Below are 24,461 nucleotides of genomic sequence, written 5' to 3'. Positions count from 1 at the left end.
CGACCTTCTATCCTGTTCACCACTATCTCTCCCACACCTAGAACAGGGCTTGGTGCATTATAGGTCATCAATAAATATTTGTTGAGTGAATAAGTGAATGAATGAACAAACAGGTCCCCTCTTATACAACTGTAGCCTCCCACTCGCCACCGGTGTGAGGTGGTCTTCCATAGGGAGGTGGGTTTGGGGTGAGGTGCCCTTCTCCCCAGCGTGGAGACACAGGGCCATAGAATGGGGGGAGGAGACAGAAAGCAGGAGGAGAAGATAGAGGAAGAGATTCCAGAAAGCAGAGTGGAGATCAGCTCTTACTTCCTAGCCTCCCACTTCCCACTCCTGTCCATCCAGGGACTAATCCCTTTCCCCCTCCCTCCAGCCACTTCTTCACTGACTGCCATGATCCTAGCTCCATCCCCACCCCAACCCTAGTCCACTTACCTCCTGCTGTCTGAGTGCTCCCACCCCATTTACAATCCTATAATGGCTCCTTACTATGTACCATCTAAAATCCGAGCTCCTCAACCCAGAGTTTGAGGCTGTAAACACACAAGCATCAGCCACACTCCACCCCTCCATACGCTGTACATTTCTACCCTGGTGACTTTTGTGCTCTCTCCCCTCCTTGGGATGGACCCCCTTCCTCCCCAAGAATCCCTGCTCTGCTTCGGGAAGCTGTGCTCCCCCAGCCCCTTGGGATTCCTGGCCCTTCTGGGTACCCCTGGACTCCCTTGTGCTGAGGCTGTTCCTGCCTCTGTCCATCCCCCACCCACCACCACCTCATTAGGATCCATCCACCAAGGGCAAGGCCACTTGTGACTTCCCCACATCCCCCAGGCTGGCCGATTAGATGCTCAGACAGTATCTGGGAGGGAACAGGAAGACCCAGGTCCCCAGGGCCTTGAGCATCAGTGAGTCAGGACTTTCCCACTGTTCTATGAAGCCTCAGGGCTCTGGGTAAGGGCATCTTAGGGTGGCTGCAGAGGTGGGTAGGTGGAGTGAGGACCATTGTGAGCCCACCCCAAACACTGGCAGCACTGGGGAAAGTGTCCAGATGGGGACCCACAGACTATTAGTCTAAATATTGAAAAATTTAAATCAAGCTAACAAGTTGTTAGCTAAAATATGTTCCACCCTTCCTGACACATACACCTTCGTAACAATCTGGAAGGCCAGGTTTGAATTTAAGATCTTGGACTCTTTGGAGTTCCATGCTGGAATCCGGCAGGAAGGGTTGCGACCCTCCAGCCCCCAGCCCACGTTGTGGCCTCTTCTCTTCCCGCACTGGGCTCATCCCTCACCAGGAGTGGCGTGAGGTACACTCCTGTGGGTGCCCTCGCCTGCTCTTCCACGCTCCATCTCCACTGGCTGCAGACAGCTGCCCTTGGTTCTAGAAGTGCTCACATACCTTGGCGCTTGGAATGAGGAGCCAGGAAAGAGGCCTATACAAACCCTGGAGGCAGGCACAGGGATCTGGGGGCCGGGAACTGCAGGGTTACCTGGAATTGTTCTAGAATAAGCAGGGCTGTGTAAGACTCTAAGCTGGTGGTATGCAGAGCCTTACAGGCTGAGTGGGCAGGATTCTGGGCCCCTACCCTTGAATCCACCTGGAGAGATGTCCCTTTGATATGTTTTACATATTGTGCTCCTGCGTCACATTTCATCTAAAGAACCAGATCTACTGCGTAAAACAGTTTGCAAAGCACTAATCTCGCCCCTCCCCTCCTACTGAACACAGAGGTAGCTAAGGCTATGGGGGGCCAGTGACCACAGTCATGTAGGAGGTTAGAGCAAATCCAAGGCTCCTGCCTCCTGCCCAGGCCTTGGCCTCCATGAGCACTTTTCTGATCTGCAAGATCCAGTGCCTGCAATGGAAAGGCTGTTGGGAGGAAAGAGTGCCCAGTCCCTGGTGGGGTTTGAGCAGGCCGGCTGCTGAGGCCCCCTGCCCTGACCGCAGCCTGGACCCTCCACTCAGGTTGCCCAGCTCAGGCGTGAACTGAGAGGCCAGACCAGGCCTGAGAAGGAGAGGGAGTCCTGGTATAAATAACCGTGGGGGGCCGGGATGTTTGGGCCTGTCTCCTGGGCTACGGCTGTGTTTACTGCCCAGCGAGGGGGGGCATAGCCCACACATTTGCCTCCCTGACTTGTAGCCAAATTTCTCCAGGAAGGGGTGGCCCAGGATTAGCCCCAAATACTCCAGCTCTGCACCCCCATGAGGTCCTCCCCCTAACTTTGCCCAACATGGGCCCTAAACCCCCCCTGACATTGCCCCCACCCTTCAGCCCCAAATGCTGCACAACATGGTGTCTCCATTAGCCCCAAATGCCCCAGAATTTGCCCCCATAAGTCTCAACTCTGCTCAAATCGTGGGAGGGTGAGGAGCATGAGTATGGCAGAGGAAGGCCCCAAGCAGAGGAGCTGGGTATGTGCCAGGGATCTGAGCTGGGGCCACTGGGCAGGGGAGGCAGAGACAAACCTCTCCCACGGCCCTGGCCAAGACAGAGTAGGGCAGCAGACCCCAGATTAGGAGAGTGCAAATCCGTCTTCCCAGCCCAGTGCCCATCCCATGCCTGTCATGTGCAGGGCATTAGATGGCCAGACCCCAGCGTGGGCAGGACAGGCAGGTGCCCTGTTGGTCATGCTGCAGCCAGCTCCTTTCCCTAGTAAAAACTCTCAGTGCAGGATGGCAAGGGGGTCCCTTTCCCCATGGGGGGACAGCAGCTGCGGTCTGCTCAAGCATGGAGGCACAGGGGTTGATAGGAGCTGAGTTCCAGCCTGCGGGCCAGCCCAGCCTACCACCCCCCCCCCGCCCCACACACACACTGCCCAACTGATTGATGGGTCTTGCTTGAGACACTAAGCTGATATTCACTGAGAGCAGAGCCTCAAAATCGGGGCTGTGTCTATCAGGGGCCTTAGGTGCCTGGACACCCGAGCTCTAGGCTCATATGAGGCACTTCCTAGCTGAATGACCTTGGGCAAGTCACTTCTCCTTTCTGAGCTTCAGTGTAATATAGCGTAACAATATCTTCCTCCAGGGTTGTTAAGAACTGAGTGGGATGCAGTGAGCAAACATTAATTAAGCCCCACAGTGGGCTGGCATGGCTCCAAGTGCTTTGTGGACCATCCAGTGGGAGAGGGGGCATCCTTCTCAAGACAAGGTAGCATTTTGGATCCAGAGGCTCAGGCTCAGGGATGTGATGGGGCCTGCCCAAGACCACCCAGAGGGAACCTGAGCCCACGTGAGCTCTGAGGAAAGCTTTTCAGTTATTTATCTGTCTTGGGGACAACTGAAACTCTTGAGCTAAGCTGGGCTCCAGTCTGGGCTCTGCCACTGACCTAAGTTTAGTCCATGCCCTGTTCTGGGCCTCAGTTTCCCCATCAGTAGAATAAGGAGAGAGGGTAAGACCAGTGATTTCTGCTTTCTGTTGAGCTGCAAGACAGGGAGGGGACAAAGAGGTGGGGCAGGCCAAGCCACCTAGGTTCAGCCCCTTTCTCAAGGGCACCGCACCACTAGCTGGGCCAAATCCTTGGGGGCTCTCATGAGCCTGTCCTAAGGTTGCTGTTCTGGGGACCCCCATAGAGCCTAAGCCCGTATCCCCAAGCTCCTTGCCCACAGCCTCAGGGCCTGCACCCATACCCTCTGCTTCCAAGGGCGCCCTCAGCTCAGCCACACACAACTACCCCCAGGCCAACAGGCCAACCTTTGCATAAGCAGCTCAAAGTCCTACAGGCAAAGTCCTAGGGCTTCAGGCCAGGTCCAGCCAGGCCTTGGCAGGGTTAGTGGGCAGCTCCAGAGGAGCCGCTCAGGGGGCTGGGCCATGAAGGGGAAGGCAGAGGGGAAAGGAGGCCAAGTGGAGGGCATCCCCGTGGCTCCCTGCCAGAGTTTTCCCCCTTACCATCCTCCTTGTGAGATCCAGGAAGATGTTTCTAAAATACCAATCTGCCCAGGGCATTCCTGTCTTCAGTTCCTTCCTGGACTCCGTCTCCTCCGAGAAGTCACTGCTCCTCAGCCTGGCATCCTCAGCTCATGTCCCAGCCTCTTCTCTGCATACCTCCTGCCCCCTCCAGGCTCCCACTCTCCTGACCTCTTGGACATCTTTGCAACATGCCATGTTTAGCGTCACCTCTGGGCTTTGCCCATGCTAGTCCCTCTGTCTTGAATGCTGTTCCATGCTCCTTTTTGCCTGGTTGACTCCTACTCCTATTCATGTTGCAGGTCTCAACTTAAACCTCTTCCTCCAGGAAGCCTTCCTAGCCATGCCCACTTTGGGGCTGGGTTTGGCCCCTCTGTGCTGGGCTCCTACGGGACTCCGCACCCGCCCAGACAGTTGCCAGCCCCTGGCCCATCTCCCTAGGGACCGAGGGAGGGTCTGATTCACTGCTCTGTCTCCAACATCTGGGATAGTGGCTAGCCCCAAGGGACTGCCGGTGAAGGCTTCCCAATGAGAGAGTGAGTTCCCAGTGCAGAACTGGGGTGGAGGACAGAAGCATGAATTTTAAGGCTCAACTGGTCCTCATATCGGCCACAGGCCCACGGGGGCCAGTTCGGCGTAATACGGTGGGCCAGGACATACCCCTAGCACTGGACTTCGGGGCTTTGAATCCTGGCCCTCCTACCTACACCCAGGCAAGTTTCTCAATCTCTCTGTGCCTCAGCCGCCTTAGCTGGGAGATGGGCATAACCACAGCCCCCACCTCATCCGGGTGTTGAGAGGAAAAGGGGCCAGGAGCCACGGTGAGTTCTTAGAGCGGCAAATACTATTGCAAATACTATTATGTTCCCATTTTGCAGATAGGAAACCTTTGCTGGTGCCAGGTCAGTGCTCATTAAAAAACATTTGCTGGGGCGCCTGGGTGGCTCAGTTGTTCAGCGTCTGCCTTCAGCTCAGGTCATGATCCTAGGGTTCTGGGATCAAGCCCCGCATCGGGCTCCCTGCTCAGCGGGAAGCCTGCTTCTCCGTCTCCCACTACCCCTTCTTGTGTTCCCTCTCTCACTGTCTCTCTCTGTGAAATAAATAAATAAAATCTTTAAAAAACATTTGCTCTTAGTGTCCCTCTTATTATCGAGAGCCCCAGCAGGAGAGGGAGACTGAGGCACCGGGGAGTGGGGGGAGTGACCGCTGGAGGCCACCAGCAGGAAGGTGGCCTTCCCGCCCCAACCCACATCCCCACATACCACATGAGTGTCCCCCCGCCACACACACTGACTGCAACCCCGAAGACCGGCTCACACCAGAGTCCTTGCACACTCAGCCTTAAACTGCCACCCTCCTGGGCACTCAGCACCTACTGGGGGTGTGACAAAACCACATGCTTAACCCTCCCGCGTCAACGTCCTCTTCTGTGTGACGGGGTAATAACAGTGCCCACCTCCTGGGGCTCTTGGATGGATTAAATGAAGTGGGATATGGAAAACATTTGGCACAATCCCGGTATAGGTTAGACTAGGGATGTTCTTAGCGTATGACACACGGGGTTCAAACTCGGATCCTGGCTCCTGCTAAGTGCACCGTGGTCCTGCGGCCCCGGGCCCCAGAAAAGAGGGAGATAAGCCCATGAAAGGTACAACAAGCCCTCTGTGCTTCACGGGCGTTTGTGGTTTCCGAGGTACTTGAGCAGGAAGTGATCATTCCACGTGGAAAGAAGCTGGTGCCTAGGAGACATTGAGCCCCTGCCTGGAAGCACAGGTGGCAGTTGAACCCCAGCGGCTGACTCCTGCTCCAGTGCTCCTTTAACTGAGGGGTGAGCCCTGATTCCGGCTGACCCTGTGCGCACCGACCCCGGGGCCAGTCTTGGCTAGAGCCCTGGGCTGGTCCTCACCCCTCTCCGCTCTCCGGGGCTGACAGCGCCGGAGGCCCAGGCGGCGTAGGTAACAAGGCTGAGCGCTCCTCCATCCCCCCAATCCTTCCATCCCCACCCGGACGCTTGTGGCCCTCCGGCCCAGGAGGGATGAGGCAGGAAGGCGCCCAGACTCAAGGATTTCACGCACTGGTGAAATTTCCAAAAAACACTTGGGGACTGGTTGTCAACTTTTTATTTTGCCAAGTAAGGACATTTGAAAAAAAAAATTCCCAGCCCCATCATTTCATAAAAGAAAGGACATAATCTCAGACTAAAAGTCCTTTAAATGGAATAAATTTAGCCTTATGAAAAAATCACCACATTGTCCTTATTTCCCTGGATTTTGCCTTAGGCCACTGAGAACCGCATGGGTCGGCTGACATATCTGAGAGGCACTCGGAGCTTGGGCTTGGGAGTCACACAGGCATGGATTCGAATCCTGACTCCACCATGGACAAGCAGTGTAATCGGGTGCATGTTATTTTCCCCTCTCTGAGCCTCACTTTCCTACCTGCAAAATGGGAACATAATAGTATTTGCAAAACGCCAGCTCCTGGGAAGAAATCAGGCAAGCCGTGGCTCCCAGCCAGGGGTGCCTCCCTGTCTCGTCACTGCCTGTGACTCCCCATTGCCCACGGGGCAAAGCCCACCTCCATCACTTGATGATCCAGGACAGGGTAGACAGAGGAAGGGAGTTCCACCTCAAAGCCTTTGCTCCCATTGTTGCCTCCAAGTGGCGTGCACTTGGGATAAAAATCACACCAGCTTCCGGCTCAGTGCCTGCACACAGAGAACCTGGGGTCCTTTCTCCAGTTTCCCTCTAGTTGGCACAATGCTTCTCGTCCTTATAACCGGCCTCAATGCCACCTTCAGTCCCCGGCTCGGCAAACATTTACAAATCACCAACCACATGCCAAGCACCGTGCTCAACTCCCACCTCCCAGACCTCACAATCCGATGCAGAAGAACGCACAGGGCTGGGTGAGCCGGGCTCCGGGGAAGGGTCCCCCATTGAGCCTGGGGTGGAGCGGGGAGTGATTCCAAGAAGAGGTGGTGCTCCAGCTGAGAAGTGAAGGATGAAGAGGAGTTCACTAGATGATGGATAGGCCGGGGGAGGGAGTTTCAGGCCAAAAGAAAAGCACAAAGAGCATTAAACAGCACATTTTGGGGACACTACAAGTTGCTTCTTAGGTGAGCAACAAAGGATGCTTGAGGGACGCCGGGGTGGCTCAGTTGGTTAAGCGTCTGCCTTCCGCTCAGGTCATGATCCCAGGGTCCTGGGATCGAGCCCCGCATCCGGCTACTCAGCAGGGAGCCTGCTTCTCCCTCTCCTCCCTGCTTGTGCTCTCTTGCTATCTCTGTCTCTCTCTCTCTCTCAAATAAATAAATAAAATCTTAAAAATGCTTGAGGGAGGGGATTCCTGACTTGGGCAGTGAGGGGTAAGGGAGTCACTGTCGGGGGGACTGGGGAAGCGTAGATCAGAGGGAGAGGCTGAGTTTGAGGTGCCCACAGGATGAGGGGGCAACGTGTCCACAGGAAGCTGCAGGGGATGAAACTGCAGAGGGCCAGGCTTTCACCCCAGAGAGGACCCCCAGTGTCACAAGAGTACATGAGGGCGCTCCCCACCCACACAAAAACTCTGTACAGTGAGGAGGACACAGGACAGAGCCCCAAAGAACCCCAACATTCAACGGGCAGAGAGAGAAGAGCCAGAGAGGCCGATTGAGGAGAGTCAAGGGAAGGCCCAATGGGCTTAGAGCCTCAGGGGCAGCAGGGCAGCATCCCCGGGAACCCCGGCCTGGGTTTGAATCCTACCTCTACCCCATATCAGCCATGTTGACTTGGGGCCTTCATTCCCCTCTCTGTAAAACAGGGCTGATTTATTTCTTACAGCAAGGAGAATAAAGGGCAGTGGGGAGAGGGCCGACAGCCTGGTGCGGCCTTCAGCGCACCCCCAGGCTGCACCTCCCTCCCGCTCCTGGGCCCTGGGGCCCCCTTTCCTCCCGTCCTCTGTCCCCCCACCAGACTGCCAGCAGGCCCCGGAAGTGGGGAAATTAGACGAGTGAGTGAACTCGGGTGGAATTCTGAGGGAGACATCCCTCGGTCCCGGGCCACTCCAGCACAACCCCCATCTCCTGAGGGGGCCTGTGTGCACTGTGTCCTCGGGCAATCAGGTCCTTTCTCCTGGCCTCAGTTTCCCCATGTGTGCTAAGAAGCCACAGCTCTGCTTGAGCTCCGAGCCCTTTCTGGTTCTGATGCTCTGCAGCAGGACAAGATGAGAAGGCCTATTTCTGCCCCAGGAGAGGAGATCCCACAGGAGTCTGGGTCTCCATTATGCCCAGGGACTGGTCCCTCTGGAAGAGGGTGGCAGCCGGGCCAAGGAGGGCAGGAGCAGAGGCGCCCGGAATTGTGCTGACCAAGCTCTTCCTTCCCCCCTCCTTTGCTCCCTGCCCCCTCCCCTCCCAGGGGACAGCCGAGCCCAGCAAAAAATAAACCCAAAGACGGTGACCTGGGGAGGCCTGAGGCTCCCAGGGAGGCGTTGCAGGGAAGGAAGGGTGGCAGAGAGGCAGCCTGTGACCACTCCCCCCCAAAGCCGAAGGGCACCTGCTCTGACCCCTCTCCCCCACCCCCCAGAGCTCGGCTCAGAGGGAGCAGGTTCTATCTACTCTCCATCCTCACCCTGTGAAGGAGGGGTGCTACTTGCTTGACAGGGATAATTAGCAGAGTAAATCTTGTCCGGGCCAGCTAGACATGGGTCCGAAAGTTTTGGGAAGGGTACCCCAGGGAATTTCACTCTACCTCCTGGTTATTGGGCAGTCCTTCCTACTGTCTGACCTCCATCCCTTATGCTTCAGTGGGAATCATGCTCCATTTACCTCCAGCAAGCTTTCCCCCTTTCCCACCTGCCTGGCCTAGATGTCCGAGCAGTCTCAGGAGAAAGTGCCTCCCCCACCCCCCCGCCCAGATTTCCCTGAAGAGATTGAGGAGGGCCCCTAGGCCAGAGACCCCACTCCACCCACTGTTCCCCAATCTCCAAGAAGGAAGGAAGAGGGAAGGAATTGCTGAGCTCCCTGCTCTCTTTACCTCCCTCCCTCAGGCACTGCCCACGGATTCCCAGCCCAATTAGTCTGCTGCCTGGGGCTGCCCCTCCCGTTCCTTCCTCACCTCCCCCCACAGGTGCCAACCCCCAGGGCACACAGATCCTGCCCTAGGGACAGAGTTGCCCAGAAAGCCTGGAGTCCTGGGGGCACTTTATGGGGGCCCCAGAGGTCTGACCAGCACCTTCTCACTAGCCCCCATCAGAGCCCCAGCTGAGGGGCAGGCAGCCTCCCGAGTGCCCTTCTAAGTGCTCTGAGTCCTCTGAAGGGCCCAGAGAGAAGGTGCTGGAGATTCCCCTGCCCCCCCACCCTTCCTGCAAAATTCAAGGTCTGTACAGTGGCTCCTTCTGTTCCTCCAGAGTCACTCTGTGCCCAGCAGCCTTGGATGGTCCACGTTCCTGTTTAGCCCCATCATACGGGGGGGCAGCGGGATGAGGCTCTGGGATTGGGGAGGAGTGTGGGTGGGTACCTTCCCAGCAAGTGTTGAGATCTCTGAATCTCCTTTGGGATCCCCTGTCCCCATTCCCCAGGATGATATGCTCAGGAGAGAGTGGGGCATCGCCTCCTCTCCCAAGGGTCCCTGAGCACCGTGGCTCTACTTCCATCTCCCTGGGGCCAGGCTACGTGCAGGTTTGACCGTGAGGCCCACACCTCGGCCATACAGTGACGCGGCCCCGTACATCCTCCGCCCCCACCCCCAACACAGACACGTTCACACCCACCCCCAGACCTCTCTGCCAGGGCCTGGGAGAGGACGCCGGAGAGGCCAGTGGCCGGGCAGGCTCAGCAGCCCCTCAGTGGGCCCTGGAGTCCTAGGCCGGGCGCAGGCCTGGTCTGCCTCTCTCTCTGCCCCCCAGGCCTGGTACAGGTTGGAGTTCTGGAGCCACCGTTCACTAGCTGTGTGGCCTTGCGCAAGTGGGTGGTGTCCCCTCACCAGCCTCCTGTGAACTGAGGATGACGCAGGGCCTGCCTTCCCTAATGGCTGTGGGGGCTAGATGAGGGACTGCAAGGCAGGACCCCGCAGAGAGCTCCAGCCCCGCCCCCCGTGCAGTCACCCTGGACTCTGCGCTCGGCCAGCCCACGATGGGACCCTCCCAGGCAGAAGAACAGTGAAAGTGACAGCGATAGAATAACCCGGTGGCCGGTGGCTACCGCCCGTGCCCAGCACAGCGCCCACACTTTAACCCAGTCGGCCCCGACTATCCCGGCTTTCAGATGACAAAATCGAAGCTCAGAGAGGTTAAGTAACTTGCCCAAGGACACGTAACTGCTTAGGGTGGAACCACAAGCGATCCCAAATCTGTCAACTCCGAGCTCATGCTCTTAACCCGCTGTGGGGCAGCCTCTGGAGAGATGACAAGTGCCCCCCTCTTTCTCCACCCCAGCCCCACAACTCCCACACTTGGGGCGTTAGGGAGGGGCTGCCCCCGAATTCCCTGCTGGGACCCTAGCCCGCAGGAGGGTCAGCCCTGCGCAAAGACCCCCGTGGGTGCGGTGTCGGGGAGGAAGGGCGATGAGCTGCTCCAAGTCCAGGAAGCTCCCTGCGCGGCCTCCTTGGGGGGCAGGGGCAGGGCCCTGGCCGCTCCGCAGAGCCTTCCTTTCTCCTGCTCCCCAGGAGGTTTCAGCTCCCTTGACTGGCTCAGAGAACCTTAAATTAATCACCCACTCAAAGTGCTGCCATCAGCCCAAGAATAATCACCTCTTGAAACACTCCTGGCTCCAACATTTAGAGAATACAGGTTTCCGCAGCAGTAGGGACTAAAGTCAGACATTCAGCAGGGCTTTCTCAACGGAAGGAATGAACGTACTATGGAGTTGGGGTGGGGTAGCAGTGAGAAGTCTAACCTGCTCCAGTGACCCCAAAGGAGAACTCGGGCAGGAGGACGCAAAGGGGCCTAAGGGGCAGGGAGAGGAAGAGAAGAAGGGATAGAAAGCTGGCAGGATGGTCTCTCCATTCGCCCCCTCCTCACAGTACAGGCCAAACAAAAGAATGAGAACTGAAAAACAGCAGCACCAAAAATCTGGGTCACACTCCAAGACCTTCCCCATCATAAGGCCAAGTTCTTGGGGCATCAGCCTCCACCATCTGCTGGGGCAAGGAACAGATCTAAAGTCCTGATCTGGGAGGCAGAGGGCCTGGGTTCCTGGCACAGTTGACCACCGATCTGCCAGGTGTGACCTGGGATGGGTATCTGCCCCTTTCCATGCCTCAGTAGACCCAGCAGCACGCTGCAGGCCTGGCAGAAGGGTCCCAGGGGGCCCCTTCAGGGAAAGCAAAGGCCAGCCGAATTCTAGGAGGCCAGGTACCCTGCTCCCACGTGGCTCTGAAGCTGCCCTCCCAGGTGGACACACAGGTGAACAGAGGCCTGTAAGGGCAGCCCGGTGCTGCTGGTGCAGGGGGCCTCCACACAGGTGGAGGGAAGAAACTTAGGGACGGGGTCAACTCTCTTCTGTCCTAGGGGTCTGGGCTGGGGCTGCAGGCCCAGGTGTGTGTCTATGAAGTCAGTGAGAAGGTGGCGGGCAGCTCTGTATTAGATTTCTTTCATTGGCTGTATGCTGCAGGTGCATCTGTCTCACCCATGGCCGCGTGTGTCAAAGTTGCAGTGAGTGTGTGCATGAGACAGTCGGGTGTGCGGCAGGGACGTGTGTGTGTGTGCAAAGCCAAGTACAACCCAAGTATGACCACTTTGGATGAGGCTGGGCAGTTGCCGTCCATTCACACAAACTCTTGCTCCCTGCCCACCCCCTGCTGCCTGGGTGCTGGGTGCCGGGTGATGGGCACAGAGAAGGTGACACAGGAGCACCGCTCCTGCGGGTCCTGGCACTGGGGTGCTGGCTGAAGCCGAGAGGCAGGAGAAAGGCAGCTCTCAGTCAGACCTAGCTCTCAGGAGGCTCCTCCGAGACCTCTCCTGAGCCTCAGTCTCCCCAACTGTCAAATGAGGAGGACAGCAGCCCCCGCCTGGAGGAGGTGGTTGACGGAGCGCACTTAGCACGGTGCCTGGCGCACAGCTGCTGTTCCATGCACGATCAGAAACTTCTGTTCCAACTGCAGGAGCCCCCACCCCCCCACCCCCCACCCCCGCCCAGGCAGCTGCAGGAAGCGGGAGGGACGTCCTCGATAGGGAGTCAGGAGTCTTGGGGTCTGGTTCCGCATCTGCTTCTGATTCACTGTGTGACTTGGGTCCCCAGAGCCTGAGTTTTCTTAGAAGCAAAATGGGCCGTTCAAATGTGAGGACCCGCCGAGTGGGGACGCCCGAGGGCTCTGGGCCCCCTTTGCTGGGCTGATTTCCATCCCAGGCAGTGGTCTTTCTCAGATGGTCAGGGTGGGAGCTTGGAAGACTCCAGGGTTAGAGGAGTCTGAGGGCTCCAGGAGCTGCCGCCACCCTCCTCCCCTCCCCATTCCCACAGCTTCTGACCCCAGGGACAAGGCTGAGGAGGATGTTTACAGAGTGTAAACCTTCACAGAGAGAAAGTGCTGGGCAGCTGGGGGCTGGGAGCAGCCAGAGTCTCACAGTGGCACGGGGGAAAATGGGGGGTAATGACCTTGCCCTGTATCAGCCCCTTCCAGCCCTCTAACTTTAAAAGGGAGGCTGGGGGCAGGGGGAGCTTTGAGAGGGTGCAGCGAGGAGGTAAGCATTCTCCTCCCCCCACCCCACCTCCCCCATCCCCGGCGAAGACTCAAAAAGCAGGATGGGCAGTGATGTGGTATCTCTCAAAATTCAGAGAGCAGGGCGAGTGAAGGGTTGAGGGCTTAATCAAAGACTGGGATGCCGAGGAGGGACTGGGGTTTGGTGACAGGACCAGGGGCCTACAGGGAGGTGAGAGAGCTCGGAGAGGGGCCCGCAATCCCTCATTCTGGACCTCAATAAAGAGAAGACGGGAGTCAGCAGTTCCCAATTCCCAGAGACCACAGCTGCACGGGCAGGAGAGGCGGGATCCGGGCTTGTCCTCTGGGCAATCTCCCACACTTCGGGGCCAGAAAATGTGCAGGTTGTGTAGGGACCTCGCCGGCAGGTGTGAGGCTGGCGTCCCCTGGGGTGAATGGACTCAGCTCACCCCAATCCTCTCCTTCCTGAGCCCTCCTCTTCCAGGCTTTTCTGCCGGGCTCCCCCTGCTAGGGCCTGAGTCTCTGGGAAGGGGGTGCTAGCTAACTGTGCGCACTGGGACCCCTGCACTTGAGCGGCCTCTGAGCACCGCAGCGGAGGTGGGAAAGATTTGACGGAAAGTGCGGCAGGAGGGCTAGGAGTGCAACAGCAGGAAGCACTTCCTGGCAAGAACAGCCAAGACCCTACAGCGAGTGACTGAGAAACCCCACATCTGGAGCGCCTCAAGAACAGCAGAAGCCTCCTGTCTGGCCCCCTCCACCAGCTCCAGGAATAACACCCATCTTTCACACTCAGGACCTTGCAGCAAACCAAGCTCTTGCCCACCTACTACCTCACCTGAGACGGAGGCCCACAAGGTTGGGGTTTCTACCCCACTTTGACAGCGGAGACTTCTAGAAGCTCAGAGAGGCCCAGAGATCAATCCAAGATCACACAGCACCCAAGACGTGGAGCTCCCGACCCCTCGCTCCATTTGATCTCTAAGACAGATGACCAGTTCCCTGAGATCCCTAACCCTCTGGACGTTTTTACACCGCATTTCCTCTCCCCCAGAGCTCCTGAGATGCCTCATCCCTGGCCTCCCGGGGACAAGTGGTCAGAACAAGCCTGCCCCTGGCCAGGGCATTCCTGGCATCCGGAAAGGGCAGGATGTGGGGCAAAGGCGCCAGCAGATTTAGCTCCTGGAGAGGCAGGCGAGGCCCTTCCAGAGGAGGCGAAGACAGCGGCCGGCCGGGCGACGTGAGGCGGGTCCTTCACCTCCGGTGACCCCCGTGGGGGCTGAGAGGACAAGCCTCAGGACGAAAGACCCCCTCCTCAGAGGCTTACTGGCTTCCCCGGCCCAGCCTTGCCTTGGAAGACTCATCTCCCGTGGAGCCCATGGAAGGCATAGTCGCTCTCTGCGGAGTGTCTCAGCCTCCTTGGGCACCCCAGGCCGCATGTGGGCAACTTGGCCACCCTTCACCACAACTCTCTGCAGCGAAAAATATCCATCCCGGACCCCTCAATGGGCCCTGGGGGTTGGGCTACTCCTAACAGTTGACCCCGACCCTAAGTCTGACTTCGTGTCCTGACAAACTCACCTCTGCCCCTGGCCTAGCCCAGCTGGAGTCTCTGCCCCGGGTCAAGGCTGCCACCCCCAGGAGCCGACTGGCTGACAGAGTTCTCTTCCTCCGCCCTCCCTGCGGCCAGGGGGCTCTTTGGCCGGCATTTTTCTCCCCTTCACCTCTGCAATTCTGCGGGCCCAGGGAGGATGGGACAGAGGCAGGCAGGAAGATGGACCAAAAGACAGGTAGAAACAGACAAGTAGAAGACTGAGACAGACGGACAGGCAGATGGAGAGGTGGACAGACAGGCACACCGAGGGATGCCTGTCCCACAGGCGGGATGGAAACAGACAAGCAGAAGGACCACTGGACAGTGAAGGAGGTGGGGGAGACAAATGGACCGGCCAACTCGCACACAGGTGGGTATTCTGGCAGAGGGACAGCCAGACAGGCAGAAAAACTGTCTTGACAGTCAGGTGGACAGGCAAGGGGGCCACCCAGGAGACCCCAAGACCAGAGAGCCCTCTCTGAAGGCAGCAAGAAGGGATTAATACCGGTACATTTTCCAGGGACCGGAGGTCTTTCTCGGGCACCTCCGGGCGTCCCAGTGCCAGGCCCAGCCCTTCAACTGATATCCGTGGGGCCTCTCATGTTCCCGGCGGGGCCAGGCCGTCCCCCAAGACTGAGCTCTAGGCTGCCAAAATTCACTCTTTACATCCAAGAGGGGTCAGTGTTTTTGAAAGTTGCAGGAGCCTGGCAAGGGGGAGGACGGGGCCCGCAGCGTCAGTGTTTCCAAACCGACCGCTCTCCTCTTTCTTTTTCCCCAGGGTGCCCGGAGCCAGGCCTGGTGCCACAGCCAGCGGGCTGGGCGGGCTAGCGGGCCCAGCCACCGGGGCAGGCAGGGCCGCCCGCTGCTGCTGCCACTGGCCGGTGCAGGGTGGAGGGAAGGCTGGGTGAAGACAGGCACACGGCACACACGAGTGTCAGGGCTCAGGTGGCTCACAGGGACCCCCGAGCTCCTACAATGGGGGGCCAACCCGGACTGCGGTGGAGGCCATCCCTGTAGAGGGCCATCTCCAAGGGGAGCCCAGGCGGGAGCCCACTGTGGCGACAAAGTTGGGGAGATGGTAACAGAAACTGTGTGGGGGCCAGTGGGTCCCCTTTGTGTCTGGGGCACAAGAAGACGGGGGCAGGGAAGAGGAAAGGGGACCCCACTGTAGTGGCTCCGGACTGCAGGAGGATGGGGGACAAGAAACTGGATGTGGGGAGTACCTGGGACAGAGGAGCAGGGGTTGGAGATCAGAATGAAAATAGTTGAGGTGGGGAGGTCAGAAGCGAGGTCAAGCAGGGGTCAGGACCTGGGGATCAGGGTTAAGGTCCGGCTGGGGGACCAGAAATGGGGCTCAGGCCTGAGGGTGACCGAGAGGAGGGTCGGCCGTGGGAATGGGGGGCAGGGGGCGGAGCCAGGGCGGCCCGCGGGCCCCAGGGGAGCCCAGGCTCAGGCAGGGGCGGCGCCGGGCGGGAGCGCGGGGGCGCGAGAGGGGGCGCGGGGTCGCAAACTCACATGAAGACGTGGTAGACGAAGGCCCAGCCGCGGGGTCGCTCCAGCACGTTGTAGACCCAGTTCTGCAGGCGGCGGTAGCGCTTGTGCGCGGCCGAGGAGCGCTGGCCGCAGGCGGAGCCCGAGCCCGAGCCCGGCCCAGGGAGGGGCGCGCCCGGCGGCAGGGGGCTGCCCAGGAGGCCGAGGCGGCGCGGGGAGCCGCCCCCGCCCGCCTCGCCCCGCTCGCTCTGCACCGCCGTGAGCGCCACCAGCTCGGCGCGGGGGGCGTCCCCGGGCGGGGGGGCCAGGCCGAGGCGGCGCGGGGGGGCCTCGGCCATGGGCGGCGCCGGGCGTGGGGTGGGGAGGCGGGCGGGGGGGTGGGGGCGCCGGGGCCCGGCTACGGTCCGGGGCGGGCGCGCGCGGGGCGCTCAGCGGCGCATGGCTCGGACCCGGGCCCGGCGGGGGTGGCCCGGGGCGGGCGCGGGCGGCGGGGGGCTAGGGGCCGGGCCGGGGCGGCGCGGGGGCCGGGGGCGGGCGCGCGGAGCCTGGGGGCCGCCGGAGCCCGCACTGACCGCCCGCTTCCCCGGCGACTGGGGCGGCTCTTTCCGACTCCAACTCTCTTATTACGCGCTCCATGCCGCTCGCCTTTCCACCTGCCTCAGGCGCGCCGCTCACATGTCATCCTCCCCCGCCCCGCCCCTCCCCCGCCGCCCCCGCCCGCCCCGCGGCCGCCTTCCCAAATCGGGAGGGAGCGAGCGGGCGGGCGCGGCGAGGCGGAGGGGGGCGCGCGGAGCCGGCGGCGGGGCTGGGCGCACCCGCCGCGCGGGCCGCCGAGTCGGTGCCGGGACCCGACCGCGTGGCGGCGGCCCCGGGGGCTGGCCGCGTGCAAGTGGCGTGCACTGCTGCGAGGGGCAGCCGGGACCCGAAGGCCGGGCTGGGGTGGGACGCCTCGCGTGGGGTTGCGGAAAGTGGGGCGTGGGGTGGGGAGTGGTGGCCGCGGCCGTGGACGGGACTCTGCGTCCCGTGGAGTTGAGGTGTGAGTGGCTGCAGAAGTGCGTGCCCCGTGCGTGCAGCGCGGGGGGCTGTGGGTGCGCGCGGGGACGGGATAGGGTCCGTTCAGGTGCGTGGCGTGGGCACTGTGTGGATAGGTGTGAAGATGAGTGTGCACGGTCCAGGCCCCGCTGGGTGGTGGCGGTGGAAGCGAGGAGGCGTGCCCCGTCGTCGGGTCGTGCCCTTAGTGCGCGGGGCGGCGTGTGTAAAAGTGTGCGGGTGCCGCGTGTGGCTCGGTGAGCAGCTCCTACCTGAAAGGCCTGCTGTCCAAGCGCTGCCGAGCTGTGTCACAGTGTGTTGCACAGTGGGCCCCGGCTGTGTCCGCTCTTCCTCCCCACCCACCCCCACGTCGGAGCTTGCCTTCTTCGGGTTGGGGGACAAGCCCCCCAGGCTGACCACGCCGCCCCAAAGAAGAGTCTCCTCCGAATGAGGGGCCTGCGCCCCGCCAACCCAGTCTGAACCTCTCCCTTGCCTCCAGGGTCAGGGTCAGGGCACGTGCGTGCTGGGAGGTGAGCTCTGAACCCGCGTGGCGGGCTGGACGACTTCTCCCCAGAGGTCCGCAGAATCCCACCCCAAAACGGGAGACTCTTTCCCACGCACTGCCTCTCCAGCTGGAAAGTTCTTGGTGCCTGACCTCCTCTCCCTAGCAGTAGGGGGCAGCCCTTTCGTTCCCCTTAGCCCTCTCGGCTCTGCACAGAGCGGTCATTTGGGTTTCCCGATCCTCCTTCCCTCTTCCCCTGACAGAAGCTTCGGCCACACCAGCCGCTCCCCCCGCAGGCCCTGCCCCAGGGTGAAGGCTTCCGCAGCAAACTCTTCTCGTTCCTCCGGGAGTCTCTCGGGGGCCGGAGCCGAGCGGGAGGGGCGGGGCAGGGGGCGGGAAGGCGAGCTCGATTCTCAGCTGTCAGCAAAGGCAGCATTGATCCGCTGAGCGCCCTGTGGGGGAGGGAGGGAGGCAGATCTGCAGGCGGCGGGGAGGGGCTTGCAGGGACCTGGGGGGTCCCCAAGCTGAGCTTGGCAGCCGGCGCACACCCCGACCCCGAAAGTGACCCTTTTCCCTCTGCATAACAAGGGGTGCCTTCTGGGGTCTGACCTGAATCTTTCCTGCAGCTCTAGGCTCCACGTGTGCCCAGGGCCAGAGCCTGATGCCTCTGGGCAGGTTATGCCTGGACCTCACTGGTAGCTGGGGAAGGTTTCTGGACCCCAGGGCCCAGCTACAGATGCAATGCCTGGGCTGGGTTAACCCATCCTCTCCCTGTGGGCTAAAACCAACAGCCTCTAGCCGTGGCATCGCCCTTCCGGACTCCATGGGACTGTCTGTCTAGGCTTCATCAATCAGGGGTCCCGGAGGGTGGGACTAAGGTCTGGGAACTTGAATGGTAGGTGGAAAGAAAAGCAGTTGTAAGGGATTTGGGAGTCTTCCTTGGGGTCTTTTTGAGGCTCTTCTGTGGCAGAAACTCCACTTGAGCGCAGACTGCCTTTACCAACACCCAGAATATCTGAAATTGGGTCTGTTCTTGGAAATCTGATCCTTACGCTTAGCATCACCTCTGGACCCTACAGTTCTCTTCCCATTTGGGGGACTGAAAAGGTCTCTTCCTTTCTTTGTGAGGAGCCCTCACTGCCAGGAGAGGGCCCCACATCATCTTTCCCAACTCCAGCTCCAGATTACCCCCCTCACAGGTAGCAGGAAAAGGAAGGAGACCATGGTTGCAGCTAGAGGGATGGAAGTTAGATCTCAGGAAGGACTTTCATAGGACACAGAGGCCTGTTTCTTCTGCAGGTGTGTGTGTAATGAGTGGAGGGACAGCCCCACTCCTTTTTAAAGTGGAAAGACATGGAACTCTTCTTAAGAGGTGAGGGGAAAGGAGAAGACGGTCCTCGGAGGCCATAAGCAGTTTATTTGGGGGGGGGTGTACATGCTCACACACACATGGGGACTGGAGGAAGCAGAGGAGAAAGTCTGGTTCAAAGAGGACAGGTGGCCCCTCTGAGGGTCACCCGGCAGCCTTCCCGCCCTCATCCGGATTCCCAGGACATGACTGGGAGGATGGACTTTCCCCACTGCAGCCTTTAGTGACTAAGACACTTTTCTGAGCAAACAGCTGTCTCAGGCTCTCTCAGTCTGCCTCCTTGCTGTGGGGGGGTGGGGTGGCTGTGGTTTCCCCTCCCTCGCTCCCTCTCTCCCACCTGTTCCCTGCACCCCACCCTCAGCAGCTTCTTTCCCACCCCCACCGCCAGCGCCTGACTCTCTCCCTGGTGACATTGCCAGAATGGCACCACTCTGCCCAGACTCACTGTGCCACCCGGGCAGGCCCCTTCCCCACTCTGGGCTTCAGTTTCCCCATCTGTACAAGAAGAAGGGGGCAGGGCTCCAGGATCTCCTGTAGTTCATCACTGTCACCATCATCCGTCAATGGAACAAGCATTGATTGAGAGGAAGGGTGGGGAGGGAGAGCTCCCATTTGCGGGGTACCAATTGGGTGCCAGGCCCTGCCCCATCTGGGACAGAGAGCAGCCATTCGCATGTGTGGAAGCTGAGGCTCAGAGAGGTACAGGGAATCACTGAAGGATACACAGCCTGTGGGTAACCCCAGAACTGTCTGTGACCTGTCCTCCCTCCTGGCTGGCACCTACCTACTGTGCACTGGGATCCTGGGATCAGGGCCAGGGGCTGAGGGGAACTGTAGATGGCCCAGTCCCGTTCTCTCGGACTCTCTCCTGCCAAGGGTGGAGACTCCCAGGTCCGTAAGGGTTCAGGTCTAGAAGTGGCTGGGACCTGGGTCCCAGGGCCAGGCTCAAGCCTGTCATTGATTGTAACAGCCACCAGTGTGACCTCAAGTCAACCAAAGGTGCAGATTCCTTTCTTGGAGTAGGAAGGGGGTTTTAAGTCAGTGGTTTTCAGACTTTATTAGCAATGGAATCATGAAGTAGCACCCCAACATGTAAAAAGCATTAAAACAGAGGTGCTCTGCTTGAATTGGGGTTGAGGAGGGGGGTCAAGTTTCCACCCACCAGACCTCCTACTCTTCCCTCTCTACATCCCAGAAACCCCCTGGGTTTTCTTACAGCTCCCAGGGCTGATAGAGGTCAGATGAGGGAAAAGTCCACTGGCAACCCCCCCAAGAAGGGGACGGGGGTATGGAGGACTCGGGGAGGTGCAGAGAAGTGCAGTCAGTAATGCCTGCAGCCCCTGGGCTGAGGTTCGGGCTAAATGCTAAGGCTTGGGCAGGGTGCTTTACCTGCATTGTCTTATTTCAGCACCCCAACCACCTTGTGATGTACTGCTATTTACACCCCCATTTCACAGACAAGAAGACTGAGGCTCAGTGAAGAGACTCGCCTAATCTAGCTCTCTACCCCTGTGCTGTAGTGTGTGTGTGTGTGTGTGTGTGTGTGTGTAGGTGGGGTGTGGGGGTGGGGAGGAAGTTATGGAGCAAGGGGAAGGAAGGGTAAGCTTGGCTAGGGGGACACCTGGGGCCTTGAATGCTAAGCCAGAGGGTCCAATTTGGCCTGATAGGAAACAGTCTGGCCAAGGCCTTAGCCTGGACATGCTGCAGAGGCTGGGGTTGTGCAAGAGAGGGGTCAGGAGGGGTGGAGTTAGAGGTATCAACACCCAGGGAAGGTGGCAGTGCCAGGGGCAGAAAACACTGAAACATGAGTCATGGATGGGCTTCCTGGCTCTTCCTCTGGACTAGCTGGCGACCTTGGGCAAGTCACTCCACCTCTGCCCCACCTTCTCCAGCTATCGGGAAGACCGAATGCATGAAAAAGTCATGATCGTGCAGGGAGCTGTACACGTGAACCATTCATCTTACTGCTCTTCAGGTATGTGGGCGGTGCGGGGGAACAGGGGAGATGCTGTGGGAAGTCCCTAGTCCTAGCAGCTCTTCTCAATCTGGAAGGGCTTCCTAGGAGGAGGGGTTTGGAGTACACGGTGCTCCTGGGGTGGTGGCATCACATGCATTATTTACCTCTGGGACTCCACTCCACTGTGAGCAGGAGGAAGAAGTATAAGAGAAGGATCAGGCCTGCTTCCGTTCCCCAGTGAGGCCAGTAGGCCAACCTGGCAGGTGGGAAGTCCTGGAGGGGCCAGAGGAGTTTCTCTGCCCCAAGATCTCTGGGTGCCACTGAGCTGTCCCCAGCCCAGACAAGCAGGTCTTCTGGGCCAGGGAGCTCAGAGCCACAGGAAGTGGGGAGGGAGCGGTGTCGCTGAGCTCAGCGAAAGTGAACCCCCATTGATCCTCAGGGCTGGAGGGGGGGCCCACAAAGAGGAGACACTAAGGGAGAAGGGGGTGTGGAATTGAAAGTCAAAACCAACCCTTCTCTTGCGGCTACTCCTCTGCCTTCGGGTTTCTTCCTCCTTGACCCCCAACCCCTGGAAGACCATGCAGAAGGCGCCCCTAGTATTGCAGGTGTGCTGGTCGGCTCCATGTTCTCAGTGAGAGCAGCTGGGACAGCAGACTTGGTTGGAAAATGAGGAGGAAGGACATTTCTGAGTTGCTGAGAGTGCAATGGAAGAAAGCCTCCCTGACCCCTGCTCCACTGGTGGGGGAAGCTTGGACGAGGGCTCAGAGGAGATGATGATGTTAGTGGGAGGGACTGCAGATTGAGGGGCAGAGAAGGGGGTTCAGAAAAGGGGTAAGACCTAGTAAGGGAGCTAGGGGCCCAGGGAGGAGAATGGGGGCTCAGCAGGGAGATTGGGGGCTCAATGACCGGGGTGGGAGGCCCAGAGAGTGGAACTTCCAGGTCGAACTTGATTGAACACATATTAAAGTCCCTCTTCCCTGAAATATTAGATAACTTTGAATTAGACAACTTCACTGAAAGATTGGATAACTTTTAAAAATACATATCCAAACTCAAAAGTGAGAATGAGAAATCTCTAAGGGCCAGAAATGAGAGGGAATTCTGGTGGTGAGTAGGAGTGGAAGCTGTACCTTTGAGGAGGCATTCAGCAGGATGGAAGGTATAGTTGCAAAGCCCCCCAGTGGGAGGGGCTACAGCAGGCTCCCTGGCTAATGCTGGGTCTGGGAAGTGCTGCCTGCCATAAGCAGGACTAAAATATCTCTGCCTGCTAGCCTCCTGGTCTTGGCTTTGGGTAGAAAAATCCCAAAGAAGAACTAGTTTGGGGCTGGTGCACATCCACATGGCTTGGGCAGATTCAACTGAGAAAGCATCCCTTAGGGTGGCCTCTACACTCAAGGTAGTCAGGAAAGTGTGCTGAAACTAACTATCTCAGGGATAAACTTCACAACATATAAGAAAAAGTAAGTACAATATATTGAGAGGCACCTCTCTTAATGGGAGAATTCATACTTAAAGACCTAGAGATAATGGAGCAATCTGAAAGGAAGTTTAATATGGTTAAAATCTTTAAAAAGATAAAGGAAAGAATAGCATCTATAAAACAAGAACAGGAAGATATCAAACCACATAGCAGATATGAACAGAACTATCTAGAAATTCTAGAAATTAAAACTAAAGTCACTGACATTAAAGAAGAAATCAATAGGGGTGCCTGTGTGGCTCAGTCAGTTAAGTGTCTGCCTTTGGCTCAGGTCATGATCCCAAGGTCCTGGGATCAAGCCCCTCATAAGGCTCCCCTGCTCAGCAGGGAACCTGCTTCTCCTTCTTCTTCTGCCATTCCCCCCGCTTGTGCTCTCTGGCTCTATCTCTCTGTCAAATAAATAAATAAAATCTTTAAAAAAAGAAAGAAATCAATAGATGGGTTAGTAGAATAAATGCAGCTGAAGAGAGAATTAGTGAATTAGAAACTAGAACTAAGGAAATCCTCCAGAACAAAGCACAGAACAATAAAGAGATTAAACATATGAAAGAAAAGAGACATCGAAGATCGAATGAGAAACCCCAGCATATATTAGTTCCAGAAAAAGTTACTGGAAAGAGTGACTAAGATCTTTCTAGAAATAGGACATGAATTTCTAGATTGAAAAGGCCCAGACTGCCGAGTAAGATATCTTTAAAAACAAAACAAAATTACATCTAGACACCTTTTAGCCAAAGCGTAGAATATCAAGAATAAAAAGGAAATTCTAAAAGCCACCAGAGAGAAAAAGATAGCTTATCTACAAAGGTCCAATAATTGAATTGACAGTAAGAATCTCATCAGCAACAACAGATGCCAAAAAAGACAATGGAATAGAATCTTCAGAGTGCTGAGGGCAAATAATTCTGAACCTAGAATTCTATACATTGCCAAACCATCATTTAAATAAAGGGCAAAATCAAGACATTTTGGCAAATACAAGATCTTAGAAAGCTTCTGTCTCAGAACTTCACTTGAAAGAGAGAGGCACAGGGGCTTGGGGGAGGTTTGGGGAGCTGGAGAGGCGATGGGGCTCCACGCTGCAGTGGGGGGCCAGGCTATTTGGGACTGCTCCTCAGCACCAGCCAGCCAGAGGAACCCAGCCCAGCCTGGCCCAGCTGGGACCCAACTTAGGTTCTCCCCTCCTGGGCGCCAGCCTTACTGCCCTCCCATCCCCTCTTCCTAAGTCATGAGAGTGGCCCAGCATCGAAGCCAGGGAGTAACACTGCCAGCCCGGCTCAGGGGCCTTGGGGAGGCCACACCCAAGTTGCTCATGCGACCGGGCACTTGACCTCCACTCTAGGGCCCCCTCCTCCTGGGAGGTCAGATGCCAACTTACCGAGGCCTGTATGGATGGTTGGAGCAGTGGGACAAAAGCTAGGTCCCTACCTGGGGAGGGGAGTGCAGGGGCTCTCATTCTCTCTAGGAAAAGAATCACTGGACACAGGGGAAGTGACCAGGGGGGCTGAGCTGGCTGGGACAGGAGGTTTCATGAAGCTCCTGGCTCCACTCAACCAGCTGGTGCCCTTGGGTAATTTCTTAACCTCTTTGAGCCTCAGTTTCTCACTTAGAAAATGAGAATACCTACCTTATGAGGATATGAAGATGAAATGAGATCATCCATCAGGTATCAACCTTAAATATATTCTCCTACACAGAACTTTTTTGTGAAGATTTATTTATTTTAGAGAGAGCGAGCAAGCATGAGCAGGAGGGGCAGAGGGAGAAGGAGAATGTCTAGCAGACTGTGCTGAGTGTGGAGCCCAACGCGGGACTCCATCTCACAACCCTGAGATCACGACCTGAGCTGAAACCAAGAGCCGGATGCTTAACCGACTGTGCCACCCAGGCACCCCTCCTACACAGAAATTTCTTAAAAGAATAATCTTCATCTGATATGCCTGCCTAGCATATTATCAGTGCTCAATAAAAAAAAATTAACAAGAAAAAAAAAAACAATAGCAAGAACAAACGAGTAAGCGGTGGGAATGGGCACAGGTTTGGAGGCCCTGTCTTCAGGGAAGGGTTTATGTGCATTCACTTTTTTTTTTTTCCATGCAGAACGTGCCCTCTTTAATACCCATCACCAGGCTAACCCATCCTCCCACCCTCCTCCCCTCTAGAACCCCCAGTTTGTTTCTCAGAGTCCACAGTCTCTCATGCTTCGTCTGTTCATTCACTCTTCATCAGTCACTGCCATCCTCCTGGTGCCGGGCCCTGTGCTGGGCTCTGGAGGTGCAGAGAAGACTCTGGACTAGAGGAGGACCATCTGTGAGGAAGAGAGCCAAACCCAGAAAATTCTAACAGAGTGATAGGGGGTTTCTTCAGAGCCCGTCTTGTGTTTATTGTCTCTCTCTCTCCCATTCCCATTCACCCTCTCCCCCAGCCCCCAACCCAATATAAGCTCCACGAGAGCCCAAACTTCAGCCGGCTAATTTTTAGCTGTTTTTACAACGTTC

At 57.7% G+C, this 24,461-nt stretch overlaps 1 protein-coding gene across 2 annotated transcripts in view; it reads right to left on the bottom strand.

Annotated features, from left to right (window-relative positions):
• KCNQ4 (potassium voltage-gated channel subfamily Q member 4) overlaps positions 1-16,074 on the bottom strand; it is a 53,279-nt gene extending 37,205 nt beyond the window's left edge. The window contains exon 1 of one of the 2 annotated variants that reach the window (XM_006747208.3): positions 15,651-16,074. In XM_006747208.3, coding sequence (XP_006747271.3) covers positions 15,651-15,964 — 314 coding nt within the window. In that variant the 5' untranslated portion in view covers positions 15,965-16,074. Of the gene's footprint in view, positions 1-13,374; positions 13,884-15,650 lie in introns of those variants that run through there. The other variant, XM_081818203.1, reaches the window with a different exon arrangement.
• Positions 16,075-24,461: the final 8,387 nt, after the last annotated feature.

This window comes from Leptonychotes weddellii, chromosome 4, assembly GCF_054177405.1.
Source record: "Leptonychotes weddellii isolate Sample4059 chromosome 4, ASM5417740v2, whole genome shotgun sequence".
Lineage (NCBI taxonomy): Eukaryota > Metazoa > Chordata > Mammalia > Carnivora > Phocidae > Leptonychotes > Leptonychotes weddellii.
Note: the sequence above shows the minus strand (reverse complement) of the source record. Positions and strands in the feature narration are given on the sequence as shown.